General features: G+C 39.9%; 1 protein-coding gene across 1 annotated transcript; it reads right to left on the bottom strand.

Annotated features, from left to right (window-relative positions):
* Positions 1–3,699: 3,699 nt before the first annotated feature.
* On the bottom strand, positions 3,700–15,241 carry LOC134845461 (26S proteasome non-ATPase regulatory subunit 5-like). Its single transcript, XM_063862351.1, has 7 exons — positions 14,986–15,241; positions 9,742–9,886; positions 9,013–9,255; positions 6,124–6,249; positions 5,285–5,591; positions 4,519–4,854; positions 3,700–4,154 (listed from the first exon to the last, which is right to left on the bottom strand). Exons 1-7 carry the CDS (start codon positions 15,195–15,197, stop codon positions 3,979–3,981), a joined length of 1,545 nt encoding a protein of 514 aa, XP_063718421.1. The 5' UTR covers positions 15,198–15,241; the 3' UTR covers positions 3,700–3,978.
* Between the last annotated feature and the right edge of the window lie 280 nt (positions 15,242–15,521).

Raw genomic sequence — 15,521 nt, 5'->3', positions numbered from 1 at the left:
ACAAATTTCGACTTTTTAGCTAGCCATTTTCGATAGAATTTTTTTATATCATTCGAAAGCTTAAATTTGAAAAACTGTCCTGAGCTTAAATTTGAAAAGTAATTTCACCTGTGACCGTTTTTCGTAAAGTTATGGAGGTTTAAATATTTGCATTTTGGTCAATTTGGTTCAATTAACGCGCGATATATTTCGCGCTATTATAGCGTAAGCGGAGCTTTAATCCGTCTTAGAAATCGTTCCAAGTTGGTGATTGGAAGAAGCTAATTTGCCATAATTGATTTGTTACAATGAGCGATATCTATCCTTTTGTACTTAATACGGCGTGTGGAAAGATAATTTTCATGAAAAAATTTTCATTTTATTTTACTATATACAATTTTTTTTGTTATTACTGCTCCATAAAGCTCAAAAGCCAGTCGGAACATTCAGGGCTTTGCCCTGATACGAGCAGTCTTGTTTTCCGTCTATTCATAAAATATATTTTATGAAATCCTAAGTAAACCTCCCATACTGAAAATGTAAACCAGAAGATTCCGCTCGAATACGAGTTCTATCTACCCTCAGAAAGAAATAGCATCATATGATACAACTCTAACGTTGAGCGGGTAAGTCACCAGATGGACACCTAAAGTTCACAAAAACAAGCCAAAAAATTTCACGTCAATTCTTTAGCACAAATTTTCATTTAATGGCTACGCTAGATGTTTTGAAATCGAAAGAGTCAAGTATTGAGAAAAAAACAATGATTTTATACCAGGCGCGGATCTAGGAATTTCTCGAGGGGGCGGATATTCAAAAAAAAATTGAAAGTTTTGTCGACCTTTTTTTTGATCGTCGACGTCGACTAAATTGATTTTCTGAGCTCTCCCAACATTACGAGGCCAAACTGTGCATTTTGTGCATTGTGAGCGGATTCCGCAACAAGGACGCTCCCTTTTATCTTTCCTTCTCTTTGATCGTTCCGACAAAATTTTAACATGTTTAAAGACTTGTCTCTGGAATCCAGCAACATAGACACAAAATTGTGCTCCTATCCAGTGCACAGTTTTGCCTCGTAATGAAACCACTATAAATGCACTAATTTGACGTTTTTAGGTGTTTTAGGCACTTTTTTGAAAGTTTCGACCAAAAAATTGCGTTCTTTCGGCGCGCGCTCCCCTCTCAAAATTAGTATCGATTGGCGTCAAAGGAGCCTTTAGAAAAATTTTAGGGTCCGTCAGCAAATATGGATATCTCAAAATAGTACAAAGGGGAAACCCTTTGGGTCGGCAGGGGGTCGAATCCCTGAGGTAGGGCTCCGACCCCCCCCCCCCCCCCCTACATCCGCTACTGTCTTATACTAAAAACTTTGCTGCTTATTTAACAAAAATCAAAAATAAACAACAGCTCAGTTGAAGCCTTCCTTACAGCAAAAATAGAGACCTTTTTCCTTTTCCCTAACCTCACTTAAGCATCAGTTTTATGGTGTAACGAGGGGTTCTATAAGGTTACGTATGAAAGCAAAATATATTTGCCGTGGTATAATTAGACCATATGCCAATTTTTGTTTCGATCAATTAATGTGATAACAAAATTGCTTATAAAACTTTGCAGTTGCGGGGATAAAGAGAATGAGCTAGTTAGAGTTATTGGTTTGCTAGTACTGCTCCATAAAGCTCAAAAGCCAGTCGGAACATTCAGGGCTTTGCCCTGATACGAGCAGTCTTGTTTTCCGTCTATTCATAAAATATATTTTATGAAATCCTAAGTAAACCTCCCATACTGAAAATGTAAACCAGAAGATTCCGCTCGAATACGAGTTCTATCTACCCTCAGAAAGAAATAGCATCATATGATACAACTCTAACGTTGAGCGGGTAAGTCACCAGATGGACACCTAAAGTTCACAAAAACAAGCCAAAAAATTTCACGTCAATTCTTTAGCACAAATTTTCATTTAATGGCTACGCTAGATGTTTTGAAATCGAAAGAGTCAAGTATTGAGAAAAAAACAATGATTTTATACCAGGCGCGGATCTAGGAATTTCTCGAGGGGGCGGATATTCAAAAAAAAATTGAAAGTTTTGTCGACCTTTTTTTTGATCGTCGACGTCGACTAAATTGATTTTCTGAGCTCTCCCAACATTACGAGGCCAAACTGTGCATTTTGTGCATTGTGAGCGGATTCCGCAACAAGGACGCTCCCTTTTATCTTTCCTTCTCTTTGATCGTTCCGACAAAATTTTAACATGTTTAAAGACTTGTCTCTGGAATCCAGCAACATAGACACAAAATTGTGCTCCTATCCAGTGCACAGTTTTGCCTCGTAATGAAACCACTATAAATGCACTAATTTGACGTTTTTAGGTGTTTTAGGCACTTTTTTGAAAGTTTCGACCAAAAAATTGCGTTCTTTCGGCGCGCGCTCCCCTCTCAAAATTAGTATCGATTGGCGTCAAAGGAGCCTTTAGAAAAATTTTAGGGTCCGTCAGCAAATATGGATATCTCAAAATAGTACAAAGGGGAAACCCTTTGGGTCGGCAGGGGGTCGAATCCCTGAGGTAGGGCTCCGACCCCCCCCCCTACATCCGCTACTGTCTTATACTAAAAACTTTGCTGCTTATTTAACAAAAATCAAAAATAAACAACAGCTCAGTTGAAGCCTTCCTTACAGCAAAAATAGAGACCTTTTTCCTTTTCCCTAACCTCACTTAAGCATCAGTTTTATGGTGTAACGAGGGGTTCTATAAGGTTACGTATGAAAGCAAAATATATTTGCCGTGGTATAATTAGACCATATGCCAATTTTTGTTTCGATCAATTAATGTGATAACAAAATTGCTTATAAAACTTTGCAGTTGCGGGGATAAAGAGAATGAGCTAGTTAGAGTTATTGGTTTGCTAGTGATCGCTGTAAGATTTCTAGCACAACAGTAACATCAAGAAAAACTATTTATTAGAAAAACGCTTTTTGACATATCCTTCTCACCAGCACTCTATTGAAGGTTATTTTATTACGCACAGCCGGTTGCTACTCACACAATCTTAATGCACGAATTTCTGTAGACTCCCAGCTGCACATCTCAAACAAAAACGAAAAAAACTGCAGTAAACAGTCCCAAAAAGCAAAATATAACGGCAATATTAAACTTTGTAAACAAAACATGCCGTCAGCTGAAACCGAACCACAGATTTGGAGATAACGAGTTTAACGACCTCCCATCGCCGAAATGTGCTCCTCAATTACATAAACACTAGCTAAAATTGCGAATTGTGTTAGAAAATTTCTGAAATCGAGTTTTCATTATTGTTACGTTGTTTGAAACAAATCACTTCTTACGGTTCATTTGATGAATTGAAAATGCATCAACCGTGTTTATTTATTACTATTCGAATGTCAAAGCACATGCTATGAAAAAACTGTAAAGGGGCACCAAAATTTGCGAATTAAAATGGAGAAAAGAAGGTCCGTACTAATACACTCGCTTCGCAAGTGTAAAAAGAAAAACGTATAGAATTGGTTAATGAGCTATCAGATCGATTTAATCCAAAAATAAAACTTTAATCCAAGAAACGATTTAATCCAAGAATAATACCAAATTAGATGGAAAAGCTAAAATTATAGTCTGAAAATTGATAAAATTCTAAGATAGAGATTTTCTTGACACTGAGATATAACTATTGAATCCAAATCACGGCTGACGGGTCTTTACTACGATACTACATTTGACCCCTACGAGCTTTATTTCCGGTAATATAAATCCGCTGGAAAAAACGCCCTACGCCATAGTTCGGAGTAACGACATAACATATCACCTTAAGCGCTATTAACTGTTGCAAGTCATCACTCATGTTAGCTCAACTGGGTTTTCTGATTTAAGAGCCCTTTATATTTGTAACATTATCCATATACTTCATCGAAAATGAATTTCTACAAATTTAATTTTTATGATGGACATGATGCGTTTTCGCTGAGTTTGAAAGTTTTAATGTCAGTTTTTAATCTCGTTCCACTGCCACCTGTGGGTCCTGGACGCCAGCATAGTAGGGCCCATTGGCTCTGTATGCCTGCAGTTTCACGTACACTCGGTCGCCCAGAACTTCTCTGGCCTTCGAACTATCCGACAATCGACATACCAGTTCATACTTGCTCAAACACACACCACGTCCGATCGCTGAAAAATCAAACCCATCTATGATTTTTAATCGCGAGTAGTCACCAAAAACTAAGACAATAGAAACATTTTTAAACTGTTTCGAGGATTTGAAATTGTTATTAACCGCTGCATCTATTGCTGATATAATATTTGTGACACAAGGAAACTATTTCACATAAAATATCATTTAAGAGCTGACACCATTAAGTAATTCTCAATTTTAGATGAAACTCAACTCTAACCAGTGAAACTTTGTCAATGATTAAAAATGGTTCAATAAAACTAAAATTTGACTCGAGCCAACATGAAAACAACGTCGAAACTTGGTCGTATGCGCAATATCAACTCAGCTCGCTGTGTATAGAGTACAAATGACTCTTACCCGATTGTCTTCCGAGAAGGTACTCTATGAACCCGGCCGAATTATTGAAACTTTGCAGCACCCAGTCATGATATGGTAGCAAATTAGCCAGAAGATTGTGAGTCGCAATCTGGACATCTTCGAACGGTTTATGGAGTTGTTCCAGCAGGTAGTTCCAGGTCAAACCAAGGTTCATCCACCATTCCTTGAGGATGGAGGATATCTCGTTGTTGTCGCTACTGTCTGGCTCTACGTGGAACAGATCAGCGGCCACTAATAGTCCATTCACTCTCTGGTTTGTATCGGTCGAGTGACATAAACTACCAGCTAGATGCAAGCATATTGAGATGAATTTCTCTAAAACATGACCCAATCAATGGTGTCCCGCAAATGAGACAACAGCTATTTAAGACGACAGCTTTTGGTGGGACATTAAGACGACGCTTCACACCAATTTTCCGATTGACTTTAATTCGCTTTAGTTCGGAACAGTCCAATTTACATATTTTAACAGTCATTTGTCGTCTTAATGTCATGTCGTCTTATTTACCTACCACTATTATCAATGTATTCTCATGGCGATCGATTTCGAAAGCTTTGATCCATCCGCAACTCACGGAAATTTCACAAGTACATTAGTTGAAGTCGATAACCTAATCACAACTGACTTATTTTCGAATTTCGGCTTAAATAACTTCCGAAATAACTGAACTTAAATTTAACATGAAATTGAAAATATCGCTTAGATATTTCACCAAAAAACTGCTATACGAGTACAATAATTTACCTTTTTCAGAGTTGAGGATTCGTTTGCCATTTGCTCCTCGTGCAATAAAAGCCACCGTTTCCAAAGACAAAGTATCTCCCAAGGTCATTTGGGTGAACAACTTAGTCAGAAACTCCGGATGTTGAGAAAGCACCTGGTCTGGTTTATGCTGGCAAACACCGCCGAAAAATTTCAGGAGTCCCGGGAGGAGAAGATTTGAGAAGGGATGACTGTCTACGTTAACAAGCAACTCTGAGAACTTCTTGAAAATATTCTTCTGTTGCAAATACTCGAAGCCATGCTCACACGAAGCCAAACTAGAAAGCACCTATATGCGAATAAAAAAGACTGATTTTATTACCAATCATATTTATGTCAGAAACCCCGTAAAATAGTTTAACGAAAACAGCAAATACTTCAACAGCAAGTCAATTAATAATAGTAAGAAATCAATTCATTTAATGAAAACAGCTGATACATTTTAAGTGGAAAGTAATTACTGTATTGAGCCCTATCATTGCTGCGTTTTTTTTGTGAGGGCAAAATTTCTCATGCCAAAAGATGCTGAGGGCAAAATTTCTCATGCCAAAAGATGCAAATCAATTAATCATTCTCAACTTATTACAAAAATTTTGTGAAACTAGGTGATAAGTTGCAAGTCTAAGTCAATATCAAAATAGAAGATTCTGGGATCTCTTTAACTACCAACCCCCCCCCCCCTATCGCAGAAGGGGGAGAGGACATTCATTACTAGGAACGAAATACGCGAATGATTTACTATTGATTCAGTGTTTTATACGGTGATTTTTTTACTAAGTACATGGGAGGTAAATAGTAAGATACGATGTCGATGTGTGTACCATGAATGTGTTCAGCTGGACTAGAATGTCATCTGAGACTGAGTCGGCTATGATCTCATCGAACATTTCCCAAGAGGATATGGCTCTAAAGGAGGCCTCACTCTGACAACAGCACTCCACTAATAACTGAAACGATACGAATAAAAATAGTTTTTTTTTTAAATTCACTTCGCTTGTCGAGGAAAGAAAATAGTCAAATATGATAAAGTTCATAAACAACAACGACAAACTCGAAGATATTGTCTCGACGAGAGAGAAAAACTGAGATCCGCTGATAACATTAGCTTTATTTAAATCGATTTCAAAAGACAAATCGCTTTAGCGAAAAATAACAAAAATAAATTGTTTCCAAACGATATCTAGTTAGTCAATTTAAAAAATGACAAATACAAATTGGAATAGTTTGGGAGAACACGATTAAGCCAGCACGGCCCATTTTCAGGTGTCATTAAGCGGAAAACAAAAAAAAATTAGTTAACTTTTTAGCTCCAATGCAATGGACCGTTCTACCGGTGAACATTTAATAAACGTAAGCCTCTCTATTCGCACCTTTAAACCCTTCTCTATATTAAAAAAATTATTTTTTGTGTTCTCGGGTAGTCCTTTCTAACCATAACCTAGAAACCAACAGAAACAAACTCTACATAATCAGCAAAACAATGTCTCAAAGCATGCATGCCCAATAAAACCCTATTTCCTAGAATGTATTTGTCCCAAAATTTATGATTAAAACTATTCAATTGAAACCGAGAAGCCCTTTTCATGAAATTGACCCAGGTGGGAAAAAATTTACAACAAAATTAAACATTTTTTCTAATTTTAGGTGTAATCGTCCCTCTGTTGAGTTAATTTCCATTTATAGCTAACTTTTGATTTGATTTCTTCTTTTTTCTTCGTTCAACTCTTGTTCAGTAATTGCATATCTCAATGGATCAACTTGGCACTCTTTTAGAATATATTTTCAAGCATTAATTCAGTGATTGAATCCATCCTGCGCTTATAAAAAACTATTGAGTGCTCCGCAATTTCAAACCTCATTCAAAAGCATTATAGCCATATAGCCAACAGAAAAAAAAAGAATTGTACATAATGGCCAAAAAAGAAAAAAATTTTAAAGTGAAAGATATATGGCCGAAAGAATTTGTAATTTCAAGAACAAATAAAGATTGACACTTTTGATAACATCATCTTGATTTGAGAAAACTGGATCATTAGTTATTTAATTTATTCTTCGAAATCTGAAAATTGACATCCATTTTTGAAACCCGAAGTCGATTACATTTTTCTTGCACTTTAGTCTGCAGTTCGATAGAACAGTTTGTCCCGTTAACAAAGAAAGAGAACTGAAACTAAATCAATGTCAAACAGCGAAAAAACAAATTTGAGCGTAAACAGATTTAGACTTTATTCTAAAAAAAGCAAACAGACAGTTGTAAAATAGTCAATAAACGCTAAGAAAGAAAACAAAGCAACTTCTGTTTGAAAAATTTTCAGCTCTTTAAATAACGATTTAAGATTGACACTTTTTTGATAAAAATCAACTCAAATTGAGAACCTGAATCAATGAAGAAAGTTTTCCTTTCGCTGGGAAATCTAAAAACTCAGCTCTTTACTATCCCCCACATTTGAAAACCAATTTTGAAAAACCGTTTTTAGCGTTGTCATATTGCAATGAAATTTGGCATAACGAACAAACTCAGTAACTTAGACAGATTTGTTTTCGCTACTCTAGAATGTAACATCACGCATTTAGCTGAATTAACATGTGACACAATTAAGTAAATGGAAGATTTGAAAGGTGGGAGGGGTGGTGGAAAGAGCCGCAAACTCAAATCCACTTTAGACAGAAGCGAAGATGTGCTTCGCAAATACTAGCAAGAAAACGACGGGAAAAGCAGCTCTACAAAGTATAAATCAGAAAAAAATAGGCCTCAAATAACTTAATTTTTTGCGGCTCTTTTCCACTCCCCCCACATTTCAAATTTTCATTTTTCTTAGTTACTTTACGTGTGACTATGGCTAAACGAGTGATTTTACGATGTAATGCATGAAGAACAAATATATTCACAATAATTGGTTTGTTCACTAAGCAAAATATCATTACATTATGACATCATTAAACTAGCTTTTCAAAATTGAAATGTGAGGGGCGTGGAAAAGAGCCATTTTTACTTCATGTCAGATTCGAACCTGCGACCTGGAGTCTCACGTTTTTCCCTCTCAGCCACCAACGCTTAGCGATCGGCAAATACTAGCCACAAATAAAACAGAGAACAGATGCTATGAAATTTCCAATGCTACAGATCGTGATTATAGCAAAATTGCCACCAAATAAGCACTATTTATTTCGAGTTAGGTTGGAAAAAAGTTAGGTTGAAGTCATACTAACACATTCGCTAATGTAAAAATAGAAATCGATCACGTTTTTCTTGACCTTTATACCATACAAACACAGTAGCACTAAATGAGTTACAAAAATATATCCAACAGACAATTGGAAACGTGTCAATGAATTCAGGTGTTTTTAATTCCTAGTGATTTGTAATGAAATGATAGTAGTGCAAATCTAAACTCAAATCCAGCTATATATATATTCATCTTCGAGACGAGTTTGAACGCACAGTACTTCATACTAAACCAAAAAAAAACGAGTACCTTTTTCGAATATTATTCAAACTTCGATTTTCAGAAAAATATACCTATCACGTTAAAGCTCTTTGAATTTCATGATTGTCACTTTTTTCGTAAAACTAACCCATTAGAGAAAACAGGTTGAATCAGTTGTTTTTATTACGCTGGGTAGTCTGAAAACGATCGTTCATTAACTTTTCATTACTAATTTCATTAAAAGTGAAAGACAAACCATAACAACCGCGTAAGCTTACTTACTTCTTGAATTCTGATTTTTATTACATCGTCTTGCAAAAATTTCGAAAGTTCATTTGCAACAAAATTCCACATGTTGGCAGATGTCATCATCTCATGGTTTGTCAGCATCACAATGAGAACTTTTGCACTTTTGTTGGCCACTTCAAGAGGTCTGACGATGCATCCGACAATTGCAGAAAGTATTTCCTTTTCCGCGAACAAAGTGAAGGACTCGCGCGTTCCACGAGAAAGGATGTTGCTAATCTAAACATTGCTAGTGTTGCAAATCTAAACTTAAATCCAACTATAGACTTATTTTTGAGCTTGAACGCGCACGAAGTAGCTCATCCTAATTAAAAACCGGTTTTGAGTTTTTTTATTAGTTTTCCGCATCCGAATTTGGTAGTTAGAGATTTTAACTACTGGGTTGTTGTTACAGTGTCAAATAAAGCATAGCCGCAGTTCTCAAATACGAAAAAAAAAACGACAAATCTGAAATATAAAAAGAATAGCCGGTTGCTGTGCAAGTAGCACATAACGTTCTGACCATTTTCAAAAAAAAACTTTTCTTCAAATTAGAATTTTTATTGTGCGAGGTGTAATAAAGAGAACTATACAAATGCGTAGAAATGTTTTGAAATAGGCAGAACCGACAACAGTTAAATTCGAAAAAATAAATAAGCAAGTCAGAAAACTTGACTTAATTTTTTTGGCAGAACAACTTATTGATATAAACTTTTCTGAACTAACCGTTTTAATGCATAATAAAGTCACGTCGTCGTTTTCGGAAAGCAGACCGGAAGAGAGACTCCCTTTGAATGCCAAACAAAGTGAGTTTCCGTCCAACGCTTCGACACAAGTTGAGAGGATATCGATACAAACATCGACTTCTTCTCTGAAATATTTTTAAAAACTATGTGCCTTTGGAACTTTTAAATTCCTTAAATTCCTAGCACCGTAAGACTTTTAAATCAAGTCTTATGGTGCTATTAAAACTTGAAACATCAATAAAGTCTTATCGTGCAATAAGAACTCAATTAAATTCAATGAAAATTCAATTAAATCTTATCGTGCTATTGAAACTTGTAAATTCAATAAAGTTAATTATTCAGGGGAGCTTTAAACAACCCATTAATTCAATTGAACCCAATTTTTTAGATTTGTGAGAGCATTTTTAGAGAAAAGACAAAAAATTCAAAAAAAACTGTCAAAAGAGCCAAAGACTTTTCCGAGCGAAATAACTGTTCATATGAAAAAATGGGCGCAGCCTCGTATGCAGAAGAATCATCCACAAAAATTATATCCATTTAGTCTAAAATCTCATAATTGGAAAAGTAGTTTTAAAAAAAAACAAGAAAAAAAATCAAAAATTTGCGTCAAATATTCACCCCAATATTCCCCCCAGACTTTTTCGAAGGCTATAGAGAGTAAAGTAAAAAGATATTACAAGATTATGCAGGCACACAGATAAGCAGGAGTTTATTCATTGATAGCCTTTTTTGTGAAAAACGAAACTGTAGGTTTCTACCGAACTTGCAAAGAAAAAAAATTCGAAAGCGTCTAAAAACAAATAAAAAAAAAAACCATTCCCATACATTTTCATACTGCTTGATTTGGTCCAACAGTAACTTTTCGGCTCACAAAACTACGCAAAATCAATTGACTAAGCCATACAACTAAGTCGAAACCGCTTCATAAAAAAAACGTACTCGACCTATTCACTACTGGATAAATTAGTTTTTATTGAAATTTCATGAAATTGAGCAGCATTGCAGCAATTGAATCAACTGATTTTGTTAAACTAGTAGTTAACTCGAAAAACAAAAGTCTTCTTTTCGATTTGATAACGCTTGCTTATCGCAAGCGTAATAAAGTAAAGACAGAAAAATTGTGTCCATTTAGCCTAATTGTTGTGATAAACTTATTAAATAGTTTCAGATGGGTATGTGCTGGTGATCACCTGGCTGGACGTTGCACACTTCCTGACCTGCCCGAAGTGGACCACTGGTCTTCAGGTAGCGTGCCATCCACGATCTGGACCCCGCACTGGACTTCTGGTCTCCTGGTGTGGAACCCGTAGCCCGATCTTGACTCTGACTCTCCCCTTCTGCCTTCGTTATCTCTACGTCTGGGTGAGACCCCTCCTACGTTAGGCATGCAATTGTTTGCCTCTTTCTTCTCGACAGTGTTTCTGGTTTTAGCTTTCAACCGTGTGCAGAACGGTCACAGCCCTGTTGGATCTACACACATGCTGCTGCTGGCTCGCGAGAAACCTGATCCACAATCACGACAAGAACTGCGGTCACGCAAGTTTAAACTCAACTCAAAGTTGTCGTTTTATAACATTTCTATGCTCCTTCTTTTATGCGCTGGTGATATTGAAAGTAATCCTGGTCCGTCTGTCGACCCTACTCAGTTGTCCAGATTTGTTAACACCGCGGAGATCTTAGTCGGGTCGTCTGTTGCCATCTCGGACCTAACCTCCGGTATCTATGATGCTTCTATCCTCAAAGTTGACAACGATCGCTTCTTTGATCACTTTCGTGGTTGGAATAAAAGCTCTGACTCCTGGGTCAACCTTGATCAAATTTTCCGGCTCCCTGATGGTTATGTTCCGATAGGCCGGAATTCTCGCGGTCCTATTTGCCTTCTCGCTTCTCCTGTCTCCAGTCCTATCTCTGTCGCTTTAACGAGTTCTCCTTCTCGGGATGCTCCTGTTAGCTCTGGCCTCTCTCAAGGGATGTCAAGTATGACGATCTCGGCTGAGCTCGCCGAAAGCGCTGTGCCGGATCTTTCTGACGTCATGTCTTCCAGAGTTGACACTGTCCGGTTCGTTCCGATTTCTCTTCGTAACGAGTGGTCTGAGGTTGTTGGTCACGCCCTTGACAACTGCGCCACCGCTCCGGACAATCTGAAAAACTGGACTCGGTTGCTCATGCTCCCTAAATGTATCTTGAAAGCCCCTTGCCGCGGAGGCAAGTCTCACGCCGCTAATAACTGCAGAGACATTCGCCAAAGAATCAAGTCCTGGAAGGAGGGCAATATTTCGGACCTCTGGTCTAACGCTACCAAAAGACCTAAAGAGCGAACGAAGAAAAACAGCAAACCTTCTCCTGACTTTAATGTCCGCAGAGCCAAAGAGCTAGCAGGCCTCGGTCAGTTCGGCAGAGCAGCTAAAGCCCTGTGTTCCGATGGCCTCGTGTCCAAAAGTGACGAGTCGCTTAAGGACCTTCGCAGTCTTCATCCTTCCGCTGACCCTCCTGTCTTTTCTGGCCGGGATGAATCCGCTCATGCCTACCAATTCGAATCTGAGTTCGTTCATAAGTCTCTCAAAAGTTTCCCGAGCGGCACTGCTGCCGGTCCTTCGCGCTGGTTTCCTGAGCACTTTGTTCACGCCGTTGAGTGCCCCACTCCTCAGACTGCTGCCAGAACGTTAGAGTCTCTCAACAGAGTTGTTAACATCCTCGCTGCCGGGCAAGCCCCTTCTAGTCTCTCTCCGTGGCTGTGCAGTGCGAATCTCTTTGCCACCGCTAAACACAAGGGTGGTGTCCGGCCTATTGCGGTCGGCGAAGTGCTCCGAAGGCTCACTGCTAAATGCCTTGCTAAAGCCACCAACGCTGAAGCTCGTGATTTCCTGTGTCCTCACCAGCTTGGAGTCGCTACCAGCGGTGGCTCGGAAGCCATCGTCCACGCTACTAAAATGACAGTCAAAAAGTGCTCGGAACATGGTCACCAAGGCGTCTTAACAGTGGATTTTGAGAACGCTTTCAACACGCTAGACCGCACCGAGATCCTCCTTCAAGTTCGCAACCGTCTTCCCGGTCTCTCGGCCTTTGTTGAGTTTACCTACGGTCACCACAGTCGTCTGCTGTTCGAGGATGTCATTCTCAACAGCGAGAAAGGAGTTCAACAGGGGGATCCGCTAGGGCCTCTCATTTTTGCGGTCACCCTGCACTCTCTTGTCGAATCTCTCAAGTCGGAAGTCCCCGGTGTCACCCTCAACTGCTGGTACCTTGATGATGGTATTTGTGCCGGCGACGAAGACTCCTTGCTCAAGGCTCTCGAATTCATCACTTCCAACGGCTCGCATCTCGGCCTCAAAGTCAAGCACAGTAAGTGTGAGTTGTGGGCCCCTGTGGAGTTCTCGTCCATCCCCGTTTCTATCTTAAAGTCCCCGGTCTCACCCTCAACTGCTGGTACCTTGATGATGGTATTTGTGCCGGCGACGAAGACTCCTTGCTCAAGGCTCTCGAATTCATCACTTCCAACGGCTCGCATCTCGGCCTCAAAGTCAAGCACAGTAAGTGTGAGTTGTGGGCCCCTATGGAGTTCTCGTCCATCCCCGTTTCTATCCCGAGAGCAGCGTCTAATGGCTTCGAGCTTCTTGGCGCCCCCATTGGTGATACTGAGTTCTCAGTTAAAGTCCTGGACAAACGCATCTCGAAAGCCACCAAATGTCTTGAAAAGTTACCTCTTCTTGATGACCCCCAGCTCTCACTTGGCATCACTCGCACTTGCCTTGCTGCTCCCAAGCTGACGTGCTCTCTTCGCACTCATCCGCCCTCTCAGCCTGTCGCAGCTTCCCTGCAAGTTTTTGATGAACTCCTCCGCGATGCTCTTTCTGTCATAGTTGGCTCACCTGTTCCTGATCTTGCCTGGTCCCAGTCTTCCCTGCCTATCAAAGATGGCGGACTTGGCGTCCGGCAAGCTCGCGACCAACACATCCCTGCCTTCCTAGGGTCTTCGTGTCAGTCAGCTCATTTGGTCTCGTTTCTTACCGAATGCGACATCACTGATACGCCGGAGTTCCTGCGTGCCTCTAACGACTTCCGTGAACACTCTGGAAGCGTTAACACTCCCGGTTTTACTCAAGAAGCTTTCCAAGAGAAACTCGATAAGGCCACCTACAACGCTTTCTTCTCGTCTCTTCCCGATTCCCGCGAGCAAGCTCGTCTTCAGTCGCTCTCTCTGCCTTACGCCGGCGCTTGGCTTACCGCAGTCCCCATTAAAGGTCTTGGCCTGCACCTGCTACCTGCTGAGTTCCAAGCTGCTGTCAGATACCGCCTTGGTCTTCCTGTGTTCGCGTCTGCTCGTAGGTGCCCCGCGTGTCCGTCTGGCATTCTGGACGTCCTCGGGGACCACGCTGTCGCTTGTGGGGGGAGTGGTGGCCGGATCTCCCGTCACGACAGACTACGGGACATTATTTTCAATGCTACCACGGCTGCCTCTTTAGCCCCCATCAAGGAGCAACGGAACCTCATCCCTGGAGAACGGTCCAAACCCGGCGATATTTTTGTCCCTACTTGGAGCGCTGGTCGCCCAGCTGCTTTCGACGTCACCGTGACATCCCCGCTGCAGTTATCCCTTCTCTCTCGTGCGGCGGAGACCCCCGGGGCGTCCCTGGAAGTTGCTGAGGACCGCAAATTTTCGAAACACGAGAAAAACTGTGAGGAACAAGGAATCAGTTTTTTCCCGTTAGCAGTCGAAACGCTCGGGGGTTGGTCCGCTTTAGCTATCAAAACCCTCAAGTCAGTTGCTATCCTCGCTGATGCCAGACGTTCTGGTTCACGTGACGCTCGTGTTGCCCCAGTTCGCCTTCTCCAGAGCCTCTCAGTGTGCCTCATGAGAGGAAACGCCACTATGATTGTCAGTCGGGCCATCTAGTCTTGTGCAGTTTATTACGTTTTTGCCTAACCAATTCTGGTGCTCCTTTGTTCCTTTGCTGTTAGTGCATTCCCCCTCTCTTTTCAATCCTCAATGGTTCATCCCACATTTGTTGTTTGTTTTGTATTCGGTGTTTGTTGTGTATTCGGTAATTATATGCTGTTTTCAATTTCTGGTGTAGGTATTTGTTTATGTGTTTTCACAAATTTCTTGTTTATTTTTCTGTTAACTTTTTCTATATCGATAAATTAAGTGCCTATCATTTTTATGTATCCTTTTAATTTTCTGAGCCTAAAAATCAAAGCGACTAATTTACTTACAAAAACTCACCTTGTAGCTGCAGGTGAAAGCAGATAATTCAGAATAATGTTCAACTTTTCCGGACACTTGTCAAGCTGCCTCTTTATTTCATTATTTTTCATAACATGCAGTGCACTTTTTATAGAAGTCAGCTTATCAACGCCATCTTCCCGCTGCTCGTTGCTTACATTGTCCAATCCTGGTAAATCATTCAGCAAAGAAACTATTGGGGCCCCGATCATTTTCAAAATTCAACCATTAAAACATAACAGCTGACAGCCAAACACAATCTGAAAAAATTGATTGATCACGAACACAGTCGCGCAGAGGAAATAGATTTTCTGTGTCAAGTATTTCGCACTAAAAATGAGAACCCGAATGAAACTCATTCAGTTAAAACAAGTTAATGAGAACATTTAGGAGTTAGAAACTCTTCACACAGTGGCGAAGAGTGCGATGCAAAAAGTACAGGTTTAAACACAGAGGCGAAGCGGAGCTTCGTATCACTTGCGATACAACACAAACATTAAAAAAAAAACATAAAAAACCGAGATGAAAAATTTTGA

Source organism: Symsagittifera roscoffensis, chromosome 5 (genome assembly GCF_963678635.1).
Source record: "Symsagittifera roscoffensis chromosome 5, txSymRosc1.1, whole genome shotgun sequence".
Classification (NCBI taxonomy): domain Eukaryota; kingdom Metazoa; phylum Xenacoelomorpha; order Acoela; family Convolutidae; genus Symsagittifera; species Symsagittifera roscoffensis.
The sequence above is the reverse complement of the archived record's forward strand: the minus strand, read 5'-3'. Positions and strand labels throughout refer to the sequence as shown.

Bases quoted from the DNA above. Each gene is read 5' to 3' on its own strand.
- LOC134845461 (XM_063862351.1), bottom strand. From the start codon at position 15,197: ATGATCGGGGCCCCAATAGTTTCTTTGCTGAATGATTTACCAGGATTG. The intron at 6,250-9,012 runs GTAAGTAAGCTT...GTATCGTTTCAG, and splicing joins TAAAAATCAGAATTCAAGAA to TTATTAGTGGAGTGCTGTTG. The intron at 4,155-4,518 runs GTAAGAGTCATT...TTGATTTTTCAG, and splicing joins CCTTCTCGGAAGACAATCGG to CGATCGGACGTGGTGTGTGT.